This window comes from Myxocyprinus asiaticus, chromosome 16 (assembly GCF_019703515.2).
Source record: "Myxocyprinus asiaticus isolate MX2 ecotype Aquarium Trade chromosome 16, UBuf_Myxa_2, whole genome shotgun sequence".
Classification (NCBI taxonomy): domain Eukaryota; kingdom Metazoa; phylum Chordata; class Actinopteri; order Cypriniformes; family Catostomidae; genus Myxocyprinus; species Myxocyprinus asiaticus.
Genome location: NC_059359.1, coordinates 6,598,914 through 6,619,044, shown reverse-complemented (window position 1 = coordinate 6,619,044; position 20,131 = coordinate 6,598,914). Strand labels below are relative to the sequence as shown.

General features: G+C 37.1%; 1 protein-coding gene across 10 annotated transcripts; it reads left to right on the top strand.

Moving 5' to 3' along the window:
- Nucleotides 1-4,971: 4,971 nt before the first annotated feature.
- LOC127454654 (protein rapunzel-like) lies at nt 4,972-19,292 on the top strand. 10 transcript variants are annotated; one of them, XR_007899582.1, is made up of 4 exons: nt 8,738-9,381; nt 13,482-13,531; nt 13,903-13,976; nt 14,154-16,171. XR_007899582.1 is itself a non-coding variant. In XM_051722012.1 (4 exons), exon 4 carries the CDS (start codon nt 16,209-16,211, stop codon nt 17,379-17,381), a length of 1,173 nt encoding a protein of 390 aa, XP_051577972.1. In that variant the 5' UTR covers nt 9,155-9,381; nt 13,482-13,531; nt 13,903-13,976; nt 16,181-16,208; the 3' UTR covers nt 17,382-19,292. The 10 variants fall into 10 exon arrangements, 9 of the variants coding, with proteins under 9 accessions (XP_051577967.1, XP_051577966.1, XP_051577971.1 ...); XM_051722012.1 differs by lacking the exon at nt 14,154-16,171 and adding an exon at nt 16,181-19,292 and having other exon boundaries at nt 9,155-9,381; XM_051722010.1 differs by lacking the exon at nt 14,154-16,171 and adding an exon at nt 16,202-19,291 and having other exon boundaries at nt 9,158-9,381.
- Nucleotides 19,293-20,131: the final 839 nt, after the last annotated feature.

The window sequence follows — 20,131 nt, the reverse complement described above, 5'->3', positions numbered from 1 at the left end:
GCAAACATTCAGACACCTTATATTAAATTACCAGTCACAACTATGAATCAACATTGTTACTGAGATAGAGGACAACCAAAACGAGATGACAAACTTCGAATGAGAATAAATTATCTCCAGTGGCCTTCACAATACAAAACAGCCCTGCATTAATTAAGATCTGCAAAGCGGTGACCTTCTCCTTTCATTACTGTCTGGGTTGTAATCAAATTTTCCATTTGCATAAGACTTGAGGATTTTAAAGGGCAAAGAGAGACACGCTTAAGGAATCCTCCTGACTGCGATCAATACAGAAATGCTAGGAGCCAAAACACTACTAAACACTCTCACCATTAACTGTCAAGATGGGAAGTACACAAATGCCTGGTTTAATACACCATACATTACTCCGTTTTTAACTGTGCACGGTTAAAAAATTCAAGACAACATGATGCATTAAGATGTTTGAGTTCTCTTAACAACTGTCTTATTTTCTGTCCTCAGTAACACTGCTTTTTAGTCAATGTGAATTTGTTTGTTCACTAAATACAAATTCTTGTTGAGAGAACTACTAATTTCTTGTTCAGCCAACTATCAATTTGCAACACCAGAACTTTCATTTAGTCACTTTTTCAATTATGTTTACATGAAGGTAACTGCAATCTTTGCCTCTGAAGAGAGGTATGTCTTGTACAAATGTTTAACATAGACATGAAATAGACCTCAAACCTTAACCTACAAACCTAAATAAGTTGAAAGATGAGCTCCTAACATTACCAAGCTACAACAAAACAACAACAGCATAAATAAGGTCAATAAACAGCAAAAAATAAGCCTATAACACTAACCACATTATTTATCAATGTTGCAATGCATGCTGGGAATTCACAAATAAGCTAAATTGTTTAACATGAAATTTTTCGTTCATACAATAATATGATATATGGATATAATAAACACTTGGGACCGGGGCTAGTTGTCACACTTTATGCTACTGTCACAATAGTTGTCATCTATCCATCCATGAAATAAAAGTAAAAAAAATAATAATAAAAACATTCAGATTTTAAATAAATAAATCTATAATAATAAACTTTCATTATTAATATATTACTCATGTAAAAAAAAAAAAATATGTATGTCAGTGTGACCATGTGGACCATGAAGAATGGATTTGAGCTTTCTTTTTAAAGAGATGCATAAAAAAGAAGCACAGCTATCTTCAACAGAGAAAATATACCTAATTTCATAATAATAAAGTGGCCTCATTTGTAATATTATCTATAGTTACTGTCATTTCCTCTAAAGCTTGTCCAGACCAGAGGAAACATAGATAATCAGGTCTGTCATTACAGCAGGACCCATTCTTTGCCTTTGGCATAATTACATATTTTCCACAGTTCACTGAAACCTCTCTGCATCTGTCCTGTGATCTGGAAGCAGCTGTACTCTGACACAGAGAAGAAAGGATCAACAAAATAAGAGTTTGTCCCAAAGGACTTAGCCTGCTATTTAAAATAATAATAATAATAACAGTAATAATAATAATAATACATTGAATTAAACTAGATTTGTATATTTTCTTATCTATCTATCTATCCACCAAAAACACCCAAGCAACTGCACATATATGCAGTTGCTTGGGTGTTTTTGGTGGTTCATGGGATTAATTATGGGATTACTCTTTAATGCATGTTCCATCAACCTTTATCTACAATATTTTGGAAAAGCCTTCAATTATGCAAATGACACAATTTCATTTTGGTCCATGCCATGTATCAAAATGAAAGTCCTAATAAGCATTATTAGTCATTTAATCTCAGTAAATGTTTTAATATGCTAACTTTAATCATGACAATAATGCCATTCAACACAACATTCAAACAATTGACAGCTGTTGATAAGAGATGGGTTGATTTATCTTTGTTTAAACCTTTAAAATAACATTACTATATTCAGCACCTTATTTGCATTGAATACTGTGCATTTCCACATTTACAGATACAGTAGATGTTTCCCTGTCTACCTTTAACATGTCAAAAGCTGATTGTTGATGCATTTAAAATTAGCCGTGTATTCTAGCCTCTCCACTGAAATATTCGGCCAAAATGTATAATGTTGCAATACATACCACAACATTATTGAATTCTTGGAAGATCCACCTGAATGATCATTTAGTTTCAGTTAAGAGGACAAACCTGTCTGAATAATTTCATTTGAACTGTTAGTCAATATAGCCCCAAGCTAATTCCCACAAGGGTAAATTCCCACAACTGACTCTGAAACGTTTCCAAGCGGCATGCCAATGCTTGTTTCTTAGGGGGGAAATCACAGAAGGTCCACTGTCATCTGGTACAGATTCATTAAATTAACATTTAAATAAAAGCATAGGCTTTTTCATACTACCAGATTTTTGCTTCACCCAAACATGCCATCTAACTGAACAAAAGTGACATCTTGTGGCTATGAGCATATCCTGTATAAGCACATATGTACATTAATATCTTCCTGCAGCCATTTAGTGATACAAGCACACACCGTCTTTTTGCTTTACAAGATGGCAATTTTCCTAATGCACAACAAAGATATACACACCATGTATGTCTTTATACCACTTTATTATACTTGCACAAAAGCATCAAAATTGTTTACTTATTAGTGGTGCTGAGATTTTTTTACTTGGACCAGTAAGCAACCACCTAGCAACCAAAACACCCTAGTAAATGCATCGTAACACAGCGACTTTTACATGGACAGACACTACTTATATTTTCTTCAGAAAAGTCTAAAAATCTAGTGATTATAAAGATTAATAATGCCTATAACATTTTGAAAATCAGAAAACTATAGACACAGACCCATGATTTGATGGTACACATTGTTGACAGACATTTTTATGCCCTTTCAGGATCACCATGCCCATCTGTCAATCATTATGATGACATCTTTTTTTTTTTTTTCCTTTGTTCAACTCAAACAATTTTAGGTGAAAGTAAAAGTCAAGCTTAATCCTCTTATTAACTTTAAGTAAGGCATGACGTAATCTTACAATTCAGTTATATATATTAAAAAAAGGTAAGTATTGCAAATATGGTAAATGGCTATTCAACTTCTTAAAGGGATAGTTCACCCACAAATTCATTCAAACATAATTTACATATTTTTCCAGACCTTCATGACTTTCTTCTGTGAAACACAAAAAATAGATTTTGGGCAGAATTTTAGCCCCAGTCACCGTTCATTTTCATTGCATCTTTTTTTCTATACCATGAAAGTGAATGGTGACTGAGGCTATCTGTCCCTAACATTTGACTTAACATCTCCTTTTGTGTTCCATGGAAGAAATTAAGTCATGTGTCATTTTCATATTTGGGTGAACTATTCCTTTAACTCTGATATCTGATACCATCTTTGTCTGATGGTGTTTGGATGATTGATGCACTGTAGACTGAGCCCATTAACAAAGAAAATGGGGCTTTTTTGTTGATGGATCATAAATCTGCCACAACACACTCCAGGTCCCTTTACTGATTATCATCAAGCATGTGTACCAGCCATCGTGCCCCACACTGTTGTGCTACAGCAAGGGCACATCATTTGTTTTGAGCATAACTGATTTGCATAGTGTGAGATCTAACAGTGACATGCATATTCGAAATGCTAAATTACATGCCAGAGCCTCTGTAATGCACGATAGACCCTCACTGTTCCTCTAAGGACGAGTCATTGCATGCCAGCGTATCAAAGCAACCGAGGGTGCAGAAAACAGTAGAGTCTTTCTCTGCGATGTAAAACACTGTGACGGAAATTGACTACAAGCATGATTGGCCAGAATATTAGGGACTGTCAGCCTAAGTCACTATTCACTTTCATTGTATGGAGAAAAAAAGATGCAAAGAAAGTCAATGGTGACTGAGGATAACATCTCCTTTTGAGTTCTACAGAAAAAAGAGGGGGAATAGATGATGACAAAAAAAACTATGCCTTAAAATAACAATATTTACCAGCATGGTCTCATAGAATCATGTTACTATACCTACATTTTTGCAAAATAAAAATTATATTGCTTGTTGTATGTATCACGGCAGTTTCCTGGTTAAATGAACACTAGAGGCGCTACAACAACAATGACTTTTATTCACTTTCACACAAATCATGGAGAAGGATATAGCTACAGGCAGAGCTCCAAAAAGGGGTGGGAACTCCAAACCGCCATTAAAGATATAGGGAGCCCCTAACCTAACCTTTCGCTAACCTTAACCATGTGAGGAAGTGACGTCCCGTTTTGTAGTTGCCGCAACCACCTTTTTGAGTAACCCCACCCCCTTTTGGAGTAACTCCGCCCTCTTTTGGAGACTCTGCCCCCAGTTGGAGATCTCCGGCCTGCAGCTATACCAACTTGAAATCACGGGTAAAATGGCAGATTATCAGTTCATAAATACTTACTTTTTGCCCTTTCCCAATGACATCTAAACACTTTTACTTTTGTGCATAGCTTGTAAGGCAATACATTCTAATGTTTGCATTACATAACCAAAAATTTTGGTTTAAGGTTTAGGGTAGGGAGGTAGGTTTTGTTGATTTAAAACTCGATAGAGCATTAACCTTAAAAAAATCTGTTTGGGAGAAAATGTAACTCGCTTTTAGTACTACACAGCTGACATTTAGCCTCAGAGGCGGTGCGATACTTGGAACCACGAAACATGATTTTACAAAAATGTCGCCACAGTTATGTAATTTTCAGCAGATCAGGCTGATATTTATATATCACCTCAAAACGCAGCTACTATTAGTCCTTGTGCCCATGGCAACACCTGCAGAAGTACGCAGCATGCAGAATGTTTTATATGGGGAAAGTCTGCCACTGAGCATTTCTGGCACTATACACTACCATGTTATTGAGTTCTTTCAAAAAGAGAATGTTTACAGGATGTTATCTGTCTCAATGTCTGCCCCTCATCTCTTCGTGTGGGCTCAGAGGAATTCTGGCAGGAGATGGAGTTAATCTGAAGGGGGAGTGCCAGAGGGGAGAGTCTATATATACATGTGGACCCTGGGAGGCTAGTGCTTCTAGGCACATTTGGACACTGTTGGAACACTAGAGATCTCCTCTGTACAATTCACCAGACTAACGGTGAGTCTCCTTTTTTCCTCTTTGTCTATTTCCTTTAAAAATCCTCCCCATTCTCTTTTTTATTTTACTTGCACAACTCAAAAAAAAAAAAATAATAAAATAAAAAAAGCTTCATAGAACAAGTGGCATAAAGATGAAAAATAAGGCCAGTGATCTATATATTTTGTTCACATTTTTGTCAAAAACAGGAGAGGACTCTGTGGCAGGATGCTGTGTTTAAGTCAATATTGACTGCCACGAAGCTGTAGGCAGCATTTGAGTATTGTATACTGGATTAGAAATAAGGGATGTGGCTTTGACTTTAACAGTTGGTTTCCTTTCCTCTTTTTCAGAACCAGTTGTCTGGTTCCTTTACTTTTTAAAATGAATCACTAGACTGAATTAGCTTTTTATTTTTTATTTTTATAAAAAAATCTGTTATACCATAACATACTCCCCCCCTCCCTGTGAAGTCATTTTGTTCTCAAATTGGATGCGTCCTGGAGTTTTAATTTCAAAGCCATCATAATTGTTCTAACAAAGCAGGACTTCAATCAGGATCATTGTATTGTTCAGTAAGTATTATTTTGCTCCTAATTCCAATGAGATCAGTTTGTTCTCATTAAAGATGGATTGAGTCATTAATTCCACAAGATGCTTATCTGTATATTCCATTGAATTGCCCTAATTGTTCACATAATCTATAAAACCATTACATAAAAGAGCTCAATCAAGTCTTTGATCTTTAAAGCAATCTCTGATCAAGTGTACCCTTGTATATGTTTTGGTGCTCATTTAATATGTATATTTTGTTGTATGCTGGAGAATATGGTTTTACCACAGAACAAGTGTATAGGTTACAGATTTTTTCAGATCTGGGTGTGCCTTTTTTCTGTATATTAAGTCTTGGGAAATTAGATATGACTGTGAGATCATCTCCCTTGTGTAATCAAAGTGCCCAGAAAGGTCCTGAAATTTTGAACAGCTACAGCACTCAAATATATTTTCTCAGCAACCCCTCCTGAAAACATCTGCTTTGCTCTACAGTTGGGGTTTAAATGATAAATTATTCCCCAAACAATAGGTACAACTCTCTTGTTTTCAATAACTGTGTATTCATATAAATTTAATGTGCACTTTGAAATGCTGTAAAGCTTTAGTGAGTTTGCTTTTCATTTTTACCTAATAGACACCTGATGTCAGTTATCTGCATTTATTGTTTTATTATTTGCCTAGACTTAGCAGGCGGGGTGTATCGTGGCTCAGGACATGCCCGAACAAGACCAGAAATGTTTCTTTTTTTTTAATGGCTTGAGCCCATGGAAAACACATGTATAAATGTACAAGCACTCTCACTTGATATTTTTACCCTTGTGGTCTGGCTGTCCAATTGAATCTCAGGTTACTTTAAAGGTCCCATTTTGAGCAAACAAATATGACCCTTAGAAATGGCAGCATTGATTTCAATATTGATTTTTATGTTGTGGCTTCCACTTCTTGATATATGGGCCTTGATCTGTTGCAGACAAGGGTAAGGATAGGACGGCTTCGCTCCTTTGAACCACAATGAATCGGGTGGAAGAATGGGTTCTGGAGAACAAAAGCAAGATCGAGAAAGGAGTGGAAATCATGGGGCAAGGTTGTGAAGTTTTAGCAGCCACGGTGGGACAGTTCCACCCCATTTTGGAGGCCGTGTTTGTAGCCTCCGCCGAGATCCTTAGCAACCCAGATGGGAAAGAAGCCAAGTACCTTTCAGAGCAGTTTGAAAGGATCAACCAGAAACTTGAAGGCATCCAAGATGAAATCGACAAAATTGCTTTGGAGTTGCAGCGGACGTCCATGAACAAGCAGAACTTTGACCGTGAGGCGCAGATGATCAGTCAGTATGAGAAGTTCCAAGACTTTGTCAATGCTAAGTCCAATTTCAAGGAGAAAAAGAAGGAGAAGTTTCTAAGCCACTATGAGAACACCAATGGAGATCTAAACATTGACGCCTTGTACAATGCAGTAACTGGAGAGAATATTTCTGGAGATGCCATGTTGGACACAGTGGTGACCACAGAGCAACGAAGCAGAAGAGCTGTGGAGGAGTTCTGTGCCAGGCTCAAGAAGCTGTTTGTTGTGGGAATTATAGCCGTCATGGGTCACGCTGCCCTGAAAGAGGGGGCGGTAGGCGAGGCCATGGTCAAAAAATGGCAGGGTCGCATGGAAGATGTAGAAAAACGCATGAAAGCTGCGGTGGATGACTGCATTGAGAATTTTCCCCTGCAGGCTAAGACGGATGTGGAACGTCAGCTACTAGAGCGACAAAGCAGCATTGACCCAGAGTTTACGGTATTTCTACTGGATAGCCTTGCCAAGAAATATGACTGGGTTTCCTGGTCAGTTCGGGTCTTCAACCACAGTGGCATATTCTTCTGGAATTGGCTCGCTGGCAAAAAGTACCAAGGACGAGGGGGAGGTGGCAACTTTTTTGATCTTCTGACCTCAAACAACATCAGAATTGTGGTGTCTTTCAGTGTCAATCCAAAACCGATCAACAAGAGCCAGCTGATAGATCAAATAGAGACACAGAAACTAAAGGGAAACATGGTGTCTGTGGCTCAGACTCTGTGCGACTCTCTTCCCAACACCGTGGTGCATGCCATTAGTCGCTATAAGAAAGTAGAAGAGAAAAACAACTTCCAACCGGAATGCTACTACTTTGGGATGCACAAAAGGGCATACCTTTGCATTCATTCTGAATAGATGTGCAAAGTCTGGAAACATCAAAATAGCAATCAGTCTTCTATATGTTTCTGCTTTCAAAAATGTTATTGTATTAGCTCAGAATTAGATAAGAAAAAATTATGGGAATTCCCTTGAAACAACTACAATGAAAAAGTATATTACTGCTGCTTCGCTGTATTTTCGCATGTCTATTGATAAAAAGAATGTACTGTAAAGAAAATGATATATGTTTGACCAAACATAAATGTGCAAATCAAATAGATATTGTATGAAAGAACTGTCATTTGCCAGACTTGATATCAAATGGTTTATAAATCATATGGAAATGTATATAAGAGAGGTTGGGTGGACAAAAATTCAACGATCTACATAGATTCTTGGAATGTATTGTCTGTGGTATTTACATTTAAAAAGCATTTTTAGCTAAACTTTTCCAGTAGATTGTAGAACACTGTCTTTAAGAGGGCTGTACTGGGAAAAAAGTTATTCTTAAATGAAATATATTCAAGTAATCTCTAGTTATGTGGTCTGTGTAACCCAGGAATCCTGTCCATTTCATGTTTCTGATTTATGGTATGTAATCACAAATAAAACATAACTAAGATGTTTTATTTCAAAATATCAACACCCATTCTGTTGGTTTTTACGGAATAGTTTAAAGGTTACAATGTATCACTTGACAACATTCCAAATAGTTTCACTCGTCCATTTACAAGTCTATAGGGTCATTAAAAGAACATCCCTTGTTCAATACAAGTTAAACTCAATAGACAGCATTTGTGGCATAATGCTGATTACCACAAATATATATATATATATATATATATATATATATATATATATATATATATATATATATATATATATTGACTCCTCCCTCCTTTTCTTAAAAAAATAAACAAAATAAAAGGCAAAAATCTGGGTTCCACTGAGGCACTTACAATGGAAGCCAATCATAAACATTAAAATACTCACGGTTGCAAAACTATAGCCACAAGACATAAACAACATGCGTGCTAACATGTTTTCAGTGTAATAAAATCTCTTACTAATCATTTCTGTGTAAAGTTATATCCAGTTTTACAACTCTGTTGCACTGACGACATAACGCCGTAAACCCTGTAATCCTGGTAAATAACAATTTAAACAACTTCACATCTCAAACAATACACCATTTTTAACATAAGTATTAATATACCTGCTTTAATAAAATTATAAGCTTCACATTTTTGCATTGAAACCTTCCAAAAATTGGCCCCATTCACTTTCATTGTAAGTGCCTCACTGTAACCTCGTTTCTTGCTTTTTATTTATTTATTTATTTTTTATTTAAGGAGACCCCAAATTATTCTGATTTTACAGTAACAATTAGAGTAATAAATATGGTATTTTGGCGGTCACCATGGTAAATTTGGCAAGACAATACTTAAAATTCCTTTTCTAAAGGGTGTGCCAGCAAGTGATAGAGATAAGAAGAGGCCATGAGCAGAAGTTGGGCGAGGCAGAACAGCGCGAACTTTTCCTTTCTTTAATTCTATACCATTTTCTATCGGTTTCAGGTGAGTTTCATTCGTATCAGGAATAATTTGTTCTCTAAACGTAAGTTCACCGATCATTTCGTTCGTCTGTGTGCTGTAGTCTCATTTTTGCTCATGAGTGCTCAAGTTTTTGGGCGTTTCTCCTCACAGTTTTCTCTCTCTCATTTTCAACTCGAGACTTGGATATTTTTGGTAAACATGAGCGAATTGCATAGCTGATCGATTATCTACGCAAAAATAACGACCTTCTCTGTAATTCAACCACTTTTATTTATTTATTTATTTATTTTATTGCCGCGTTCTCAAAAACTCTGTGGGCAAGTTTGACAATGATCGATCCGATGCAGCACAGACCAGGAAGTGTTGCTTACGAGAACAGGCATGAAACATTCATCTTTTCCAGCCTAATATATAAACGAAACTAAGTAAAATTACTGTATTGAATGACTCTGTGCCTGTCGGCTCGTAGCATATACAGTATTTAAAAGACTTAAACTTACATTAACAGCTGCGCGTGCACGTACATCACCTAGACTTGTGTGTGTGTGTTTACATCTGGAAGATGTATTTTTTAGGTTGTTTGCTCATCTGCAATACGTCTAAAAGACGTTTCCTCTTGGATGACATTAAGACATTCAGTAGATGTCTTTTGAGACATTTATGATTAATAATATTTGTAAATCTGATCTTTTTAAGATGTTTAGCAGATGTTATTTAGAATGTGATGCTTTCCGGATGAAAATATCTTAGACATCTGTGATACATATGTGTGCTATTTGGGTGTATTGATGTAACTGCATACCCAGATAGCACACATACATCTCCGAGATGTCTGTTTTAGATCTTTTCATCTGGAAAGCATCACATTCTAAATATCATCTGCTAAACATCTTAAAATAAATCAGATTTACAAGCATTATTAATCATAATTGTATCCAAGACATCTGCTGAATGTCTTAATGTCATCCGAGAGGAAATGTCTTTTAGACGTATTGCAGATGAGCAAACAACCTAAAAAAAGCATCTTCCAGATGTAAACACACACACGTCTAGGTGATGTACGTGTGCTATCAGGGCAGTGGCGCTTTGAATTCAAATGCTGCTTTATTGGAACTTTGTCTTATGTTTGTTTTGCCCTTATCATAAGAAGGCTTGTTTATGTACTCTACATTAACTTCTCGTCTCTCGTTTATGGATAAAAAAGAAGCAAAAGTTGCAGTTAAAGTGGAAGTGAACGGGCCAGTCCATAAACGTTAAAATACACACTCTTTCAAAAGAATATCCACACGAGGTAAACATTATACGTGTTAACATGATTTAGTGTGGTAAATTTGCATACTAACCTTATCTGTTTAAAGTTACTTCAAATATTACAATTTAGTTGCGGTGTAAACGCTGTAACGGTGGTAAATCTCAGATTTTATCATGCTAAATTCATGTTAACATGTATAATATTTATGTCTTGTGGCTATACTTTTGAAACAGTATGTATTTTAATGCTTATAGACTGGCCCCATTAGCCGCGTTTCCACTATCGGGCCAAATGAGGGCCTGCTAGTGCGTGCCAGGGCCAGTTGCGTTCCCACTGACACTTCCGGGGCTTCATCGTGCTTCCTCTGAGCTTTCTCGGGGCCAGTGTCTGCTGAGGCGGAACGCTATGTCCTCCCAGACACAGGCAGAACGTTCTTATGGACCATACGCGAAACGGACGGGTTAAGCCATTGTGCACCGTCTCCAGGGTGCAAGCGGGGTCCGAGTTGGGTGGCAAAGCTCATTTTTAGGGTGGCAGCTGCCACCCCGTGCCACCCTTCTGGCCCCGCCCCTGTACTCGGGACACCATGGCAGTTACAGTCAGTGAGTTGTCAACGCTAACTAATCTGGCTGTTTACATTCGATATAAACTCGATATTCTAGATAACTAGATAACATGATACCTCAGCTTGAGCTTCCCTCTTGCTTGGGAAATGGGCGGGGTGTGTGACGTTGGCACTGCAGCAGTGTATTAAGGGTGGGTTTTTGGGCAATGCTGCGGAGTAATTGGCCGGTTGGTAGGAACGCAGATAGAATTTGGTCTTGTTGCTCGAGGTCTGAGGCTATTGGCCCCGGCTGGCCAGTTGATAGCCCTGGCTCACACTGGCCCGATAGTGGAAAAGCGGCTATTGACTTCCATTGAAAGTGCCTTACACCCTGTCTACACCTGACGCGTGCGATGTTGCGGGCCCTGCTATGTAGACACCTTGAGGCTGTCTACAGTGGATGCATTAAAGCAAACATTCTAAACCATTTATTTGTCTTGCTGGCAGGAGTAGTGCGTGCAGCGCAAAATAGAACGGGGCATCCGTTTTGTCAGCGCGACGTGAGGGAAGCATTCAGTGAAGACAGCGTCATTGATCGTAATGGGAGTGATTTGCTTTTGGTGCATCAGACAGCTCACGTCTGGTGTAGACAGAGTGTGACTGTAGTCATGATTTTAGCGGTCGTCTTGATAAGTCAAAATTATTTTTGTGTAAATCAAAATTATGCCACAAATGCTGCCAATTGAGCTTAACTTATATTGACCCCGGAACATTCCTTTAAGGGTCACCACAAAATTGTATCATTCTACCAAGTGTGTTATCATTAAAATGGTGCCATGATGTATTGTTACCCATTGGGATGTCGGGCTTTCAAGCCTTGTGTTAAGAGCTCAAGGGAAAAGTTCAAGTGAGGCTTTAAGCTAATGGATCCACTTAGTGTATCAAATTAGTCCTACATTTTGTTTGATCTATGCCAACAGATTGTCAACATTGCAGATGTTCATACAAGTCTAATTTGGTTTGTAAGAGGGGAACATTATTGCTTGAATCAATCTGGTTATGTCTCGTAACACTGCCCAGTGAAAAGGATCGTAATACAAAAGGTTTGTGGTAAATGTGTGTGTCTGGAGAGAGAAGCTGACATGGTGTTTTGCCTTGTCTTGTTTCCATGGTTACTGTGGTGCTTTGGAAAATGTATTCTCACTCAGCTAGTTGAACTACCTTGTTAATCATGTCCACACCTACGGTGGTACACTAGCCGGAAATGTTAATGGAAAAATTTGGTACTTGTTTATGGTAAATTGTAAACATTTATTTAGACTTCTGTGTCTTCAAGTAAGAGGCTACTATATCTCATTTGGTTTAAATGATAGAAAAGTTTCCAGCAGCTTGGTATTGATAAGTAGTTCTAATTTTCATAGACCACAAAAGAAAAACACAATTATCTTTTAAAAGTAGTTTCAGATTTCTGCAAATCTATTCAGTGTTAAACTGCCAGTCAAAAGTTTGGATAAGCCTACTCATTCTTTATAAATGGGCTTACTATTTTCCGCTGTTTAGAATAATAGTAAAGTCATCAAAACTATAAAATAACACAAATGGAAGTATGGGAATTATACAGTGACCAATGAATGTTAAACAAATCAAAACTATCCTATATTTTAGCTTATTCAATTTTAAACAGTATTGGAGTTCCCATGTATGCTGCACATTTGTTTACTGATTTTCTTTCTCTACTTGCTCCAACTCATTCATTAAAAATAAAAGTTTAGTATAGAAATTAATGGATAGGCAAATTTTACATTTCTCTACAAAACTAATTTAAACATTTCAGAATAACTTTTTAAAATATATCAAATGGTTTTTTTTTTAATCATGAGAAACATGCATTCAGTCAAACGTGTCCAAACTTTAGTAGTGTACCGGTTCAAGTAGGAAGTTAGAATGTGACATTACACACTACTTTGTTCTTTTAACACAAAAGGCAAGCTTTGTAGTATTTCTTTGTGTTACAAAAATCGAATGCAAATGAAACGGTCCAACTTTTTCCAGTTGAAACATATTTCCTCCACATTGTAGCTCTGTACTTTTGCAAACTGTATGGTCAGTTTCTTTCAGTGTATGTTTAAATTTGAATGAATACATCTGTCCAATTTCCTTTATGAATCTGTAGGTGTGGTTGTTAGAAATCCTATCTCTCTTAGCATGTGTACATACACCTGGTGTGTATTATTTAGGTATTGTTGCTGCTTTGCTTTCTGGATGTGTTTAGCAGCAGTTGTATGGTTTGGATAACACAATTTGTGTTTCTTTTATCTTATTCAGTGATTCACACCGTCCATCCCAAGTTTGCGAGGAAACCAGGACTGACACATGTAAGTTTCTTGTACACCAGTCTCAAGATAGAAAGGTCTTTGGCCCTGATTTACTAAAGGTTTGTTTGTATAAAACACATACAATCTTAAAGGTATACTCCGGGTTTTGTACATGTTAAGCTCAATTGACAGCATTTGTGGCATAATGTTGATACCACAAAAAATAATTTTGACACCCTCCTTTTCCTAAAAAAATCGAGGTTACAGTGAGGCACTTACAATGGAAGTGAATGGGGCCAATTTTGGGGGGTTTAAAGGCAGAAATGTGCTGCTTATACTTTTATAAAAGCACTTACATTAATTCTTCTGTTTAAAGTAGTGCATTATTTGAGCTGTAAAGTTGTTTATTGTCGTTTTTATGGTCATTGTAGGGTTTGCGGCATTACGTCATTACGTCATCTTAGCAATGAAGTTGTAAAATTGGATATAACTTTACACAGGAAAGGTTAGTAAATGATTTTATCACACTAACATCATATTAACAGGCATATTTTTTTCTTTTCTTGTGGCTATACTTTTGAAACAATATATTAACATTTACGGACTGGCCCCCATTCACTTCCATTGTAAGTGCCACACTGTAACCCAGATTTTTGCTTTTTTTTTTTTTTTTTTTTTTAAGGAGGGATGAGTCAAAACAAATCGTTCTGGTAATCAACATTATGCCACAAATGCTGTCGATGGAGCTTCACTTGTACAACCCCAATTCCAAAAAAGTTGGGACAGTATGAAAAATGCTAATAAAAACAAAAATGTGTGATTTTTAAATTATATTAACACTTTGCTATATTGAAAGCACTACAACTACACATTATATGATGTTTTACCATGTGAATTTCATTATTACAATTTATTTTATTTTTTTTTACGGTAATTTCAAATCAGATGATTGCAACACACTCCAAAAAAGTTAGGACAGTCAAGTGTTTACCAATGTGAAACATCACCATTTCCTCTAATAACACTTATTATGCATTTGGGCACTGAAGACAGAAGTTTGTTAAGTTTAGAAAGTGGAATTTTCCCCCATTCATCCATTATGTAGGTCTTTAGTTGCACAATTGTACAGGGTCTTCATTGCCATCTAATGCGCTTCATAATGCGCCACGCATTCTCAATTGGAGACAGGTCAGGACTGCAGGCAGGCTAATCTGGCACCCACACTCTCTGCTTACACAGCCATGCACTTAAAATCCGGGCAGTATGTGGTTTGAAGTTATCCTGCTGGAAAATGCAAGGATGTCCCTGAAAAAGATGGTGCTGGATGGCAGTATATGTTGCTCCAAAATTTGTACATATCTGTCTGCATTCATGGTGTTCTCACAGATGTATGAGTTACCCATGCCATGGGCACTGACACACCCCTGGCCCATACAGACACTGGCTTTTGGACCTGATGCTAATAACAGCTTGGATGGTCCTTCAAAAACTATTTGAAATGTGGACTCTTCGGACCAAAAAACACAGTTCCACTGTTCTACTTTCCATCTAAGATGAGACCGAGCCCAGAGAAGTCGGCAGCGCTTCTGGACAGTGTTGATGTAGGGCTTCTGCTTTGCATAGTAAAGTCTTAACTTGCATCTGTGGATGCAGCGGTGAATGGTGTTGTCTAACAAAGGTTTACTAAAGTAATCCCAAGCCCATGTTCATGATATCCATTACAGATGAATGATGTTTTTTAAGACGGTGATGTCTGAGGGATCAGAGATCACACGCATTCAGAAATGGTTTTCGTCTTGCCCTTTACGCACCGAGATTTGACCAGATTCCTTGAATCTTTTAACTATGTTGTGCACTGTAGAGGGTGAAATGGCCAGAATCCTTCCAATTAGTCTTTGGGGAACATTGTTCTCAAAGTGCTGGATTATTTGCTGAGGCATCTGTTGGCAAATTGACAAGTCTTGAACAATCCATACTCTTGAAGGACTAGGCTGTTTTTGGAGGCTCGATCCTTACACAGTATACAGTACTGACACAATTGCCTCACCTGTTTAACATCTCCTGTTTCACATTTCCTTGTTATTTCAACTCGTCAAATTATTATTAGTCTTAAATTGCCCCTGTCTCAACTTTTTTGGAGTGTGTTGCAATCATCTGATTTAAACTCACTGTACATTTTTAAAAAAACAATAAAATTCACAAGGTAAAATATCATGTGTAGTTGTGGTGCTTTCAGTATAGCAAAGGGTGAATATAATTTACAAATCACTCTTTTTGTTTTTATTAGCATTTTTCATACTGTCCCAACTTTTTCGGAATTGGGGTTGTATTAAACCTTGAATATTACTTTAATAGCATGTGCAAACATTTATGAGATGATCTACTAAGATAGTCTACTCATTCAGTTATACTCTTCAGACAAGTATAAAAGCATGCATTATCAGTTTTTGCGAAACCACAAAAGCCTCCCTTAAATATGGGTGTGTCCAACCTATTTGGACGTGTGGCTATTTGCACAATTGTTCTTAGGAAATCACCTGCAGTATGCCTACAAAGCACACACACAATTTGTAAAAAATGGCCCAACAAATTTTAGTAAATTGTGGCCATAGTTTTAAAACTGCTTTAACTTCAGTACCATACTGGAATTACAGCTATAGTGTTTTGGGTTTTATTTCTGATGATGTTGTGATCTTATTTTTCACAAAGACATTTTTGGTATTGAAACAGTTGAAAGATGGCTGAGCAGCTACAAAAGCTTGTTGCACAGAAGAAGGATACTGTCGAGACTGTCATGGAAGTGTTTGAGCAGGGCGCGGAAGTGGTGGCCAGCATTGCTGGAGATCTGTTCCCTGTTTTCTCCATCGCAGCCCCTATTGTGAAGCTGGCGTTGGATAACGTGGAAAGCAAAGAAGCCGTGTACATGAAGGAGCAGTTCCAGAAGGTACGAGACCGCCTGGAAGTCGTTTCTGAGGAGATCCAGCAGATAAACGAGGAAATCAAGAAAAGCGGGATAGATGCCACCTATTTCTCAGTGGAGGAGAACATGACCAACCAATTCCGCAAATTTATGGACGTCCTTAATGCGAAGCCTAAATTCCGAGAAGTCAGGAAGAACGAATTCCTGAAGCACTTTGCTAGGGTAGATGGTGACAAAAACTTGCACATTCTGTATAATGCCATAACAGGAGATAACTTTTCTGGAGAGTCTGTGCTGGAGATCATTCTGAATTATGAGCAGAAAAGCCGCAGGGTGGTGGAGGATTTCTGCGCTAGACTGAAGAAACTGTTTTGCATCGGTTTGATCGCCTTTCTTGGATACACAGCACTGAAAGGAGATGATGACGAAAAGGTGCTTCAACAGTGGAATGAAAACATGAAAGTAGTCCAGTCAAAAATGAATGTCGTTATTGAAGACTGCATCAACAGCTTCCCGGCGCAGGCCGAGATGGATTCCAAACGTATCGTGAGAGACCACAGCGACAAGAGCAACCAGCAACTGGCTGACATGATAGTAGAGCACTATAAAAAGAAGTACGACTGGGTGTGCTGGTCAGTCCGCATCTTTAACTCGCCCACAGGCCTGTTCACCAACAAGAAAGACTTCCAGTGTTTGGCAGGAAAGAGTCGGTTTCAGGTGCAGGCATCAGATGAGAAGCTAAATGTTGTGATCTCCTACAGCTCCTCGCCTGAACCCATAGATAAAGCCCGGATACAGAACCTGATCTCGGAACAGAAGAATCCCAAGGTGATAGCTGTAACGGAGCAGCTTTTTGAGACAATTCCCCTCTGTGTGGTCCATACAGTCAAGACCTCATGCAAAGACATGGGCTTCTCCTGTAGCTTTTCTGATGAGCTGCACTACTATAAAGAGTTTAAGAACTTCTATGTCTTTCTTCATTCTGCTTAAAGCAGGCATGGAAATACCATAGTCAACAGCTAAGCCGAAGTGTTCACAACATGATATTTGATCAAACATATGGACCAAAATAATTACACTCTAAGGACAATTTTTACAGGGCTGAAACATATTTTAATGACAATTAAGTTGTAAAACTATGACTAATATACTATATTAATTAGGAAAGTAGTACACTTTATTTGTGTTTGTTTTCTAAAGTTGTAACAACACTTTTAATAGATCAGATTTGTGCTTTGTCATGGTATCTATTGGGTGATGGATCATTTTTGGAACTGAGATTGTAACACAAAAGTTTGAATTCAGATAGAGGTGGCTCAGACTAGTTTTGTACACAAAACTTCACAAAGCTCCAATCAGACTGTCCAACTACAATAAAACTTCTGGGGGTCGGGGAAGAAATAAACACTGTATATGCTAGTTTCATGGCTTTAAATCTTTGAAAGATATTCAGAGTTTTGTTTGACACATTTAGTAACATGCAGTCGACATATTCATGAGAAGAATTGTATATTACGCTTTGTGTTCGGAGTTATGTCTGAAATAATCAGTACTTCGAATATTTGGATGGAAATAAATTCTGATCGCAAAGTCTACACACATTTAATACTCGTTTGTTCTGTGTTTTCTGTACAGCCGCTCATGCAGACTTCTGCTCCATATTTTTAATGTTTTTTTTTTGTTATTTTTCACTGGTCTATTACTGTGGTGACATCTCTGTCAGATTTACCCTCCCCTATTTGGCATGTAACAACAAAGCGAACTGTGGTTGGTTGCTTTACATGTCAGTCAGATGGTCTTTTCCTGTCCAAGTAGGCAGTTCTTGGCCCCTGTAATTAAAGTTTAAAAGAAAAAAGGCTGTGAAAGTAGACACTAGACTTGACTGAGCACCCATTTGAGCCCACACACAGTGTTGTTCCAAAGCTGAAAAAAAAAAAAGTCTATAGTTTAGTGGTGGTCAGCAAAAACGTTCCTATATTTCAGAAAAATGTCTTTGCAGGTTGAATATTAGTCAACATGAGATCAAAATGGACCCTGCTTACTTTCTTAATACCTAATTCTGGTCTTGTTTAGCACAATTCATTGGAGCATATTATTTCAAAGAAAAAATATTTGCTTCATATTTATCAAAATGTAATTAATTGCTCTGCTTCTAAAATGCCTTTGCTTTTTATTTGAAGTCAGTTGAGTTCCAACCATCTGACTCCATTTTGGTATATAATGCCCACTTTTGACAATCCAATCAGTTTCTGGTGGATAAAATCAAGTCCCGCCCTACATTTTGTTGTTGTTGTTGTTGTTGAAAATGTTGTTTCACTGAACTTCATTTCATGTTATGACATGCCTTTTTTTTTTTTATATGTTCCTTGAGGTTTAATTATAATAATAGTAAAGTTGTTTGCACAAAAACATTCATATATTTGTAAAACATGATCATTTTCCATCCTTATTTTGACCCTCTGTCAGAAACACTCTGTTTTGGTGCTGCTTCTCCTTTAAGACTTGACAGTATACGCCCACTGTTATGATTGGCTCTCTGATCTTGACTATTTCCAACCTCATACTGTATAGCAAGGAAATTTACACTACAATTTCTCCTGCACTCAAAAACTAATTTTAAGATTTACACATTTCAATTGAATAGCAAAATTCCATCAAATTGTAATCTTTAAAAAAAAATAAAAAAAAATCAATTTAATTCAGTAAAAAAATAAAATGTAAATGCGTAAATCTTACAAATAGGCAAAAATATTTTTTGATTTTGTTGTTTAATAAATCAAACAATAAATCAATGTTTTTAAGTGTTGTGTGTCAAACATTTTTACTGTTCAAGTATTCATGTTAGAGACACAGAATCATCCAGTCCACACCCCATTATTAGATTTGGACACTTCAATGATTCTGTTAGCTCAAACCAATTAACATACATTCAACTTTGTTTAGTAGATAATTTCACCTTTTGGTTTGTTAGCTATTTTTGGTCATACTTTAGAATGTCATACTTTTTAAGAAAAATACAAGTTGGAAAATCTTCCATTTGCTTATGTTGAGAGAATGTTGATAAGTCTTTCTTTCATACTTAGTTGTGATTGGTCTTGTTCCTGTTACTCAACTGCAAGAGCATCGTATTAACAACAGCAAGATCATGGGTTTGACTCTCAGGGAACACACACACCTTCAATGCACTGAAAATATGTAAACCTTCAATGCACTTACCGCTTTGGATAAAAATTTCTACCAAATGCATATGTAAGTACATATGAACTATTTATAGCCATATTTACATTGCACAGTGACTATGGCTGTGTCTAAACCCTGAAAAATTATAGGAAGGCATCAAAGCATGTACGAATGCAATTTTTATCTCTGACATCCTGTCTACCAAGATGCCTTCATCTGGTGGCTTCTGGAGGCAAAACAACTTTCGATATCCTACAGTCATGTTTATCCAGTTCAGTGGTTGGTGAAAAGTAACAATGGCATCTGAAAGTGCAGTTGAAAGACATTAATTCTTAAATGTCCATTATTATCAACCTACTGTATGATTCCACTTCTACTGACAAATAATCTTTGTAGTCATTAAATATTGAGTAGGTTTTCTCAGTGCTAATTTGAATTTGTTCTAGATCATTAGACATGACGTTATGGTGCCTTGAAAGCCACAGATATACAGGGCATATTATCAATAAGAAATGCATTTTTGTATTGCAGATTCTCCAGTTACCTATTTAGACTACAAA

Coding starts and splice junctions, on each gene's coding strand:
- LOC127454654 (XM_051722007.1), top strand. CDS start 6,659: ATGAATCGGGTGGAAGAATGGGTTCTGGAGAACAAAAGCAAGATCGAG.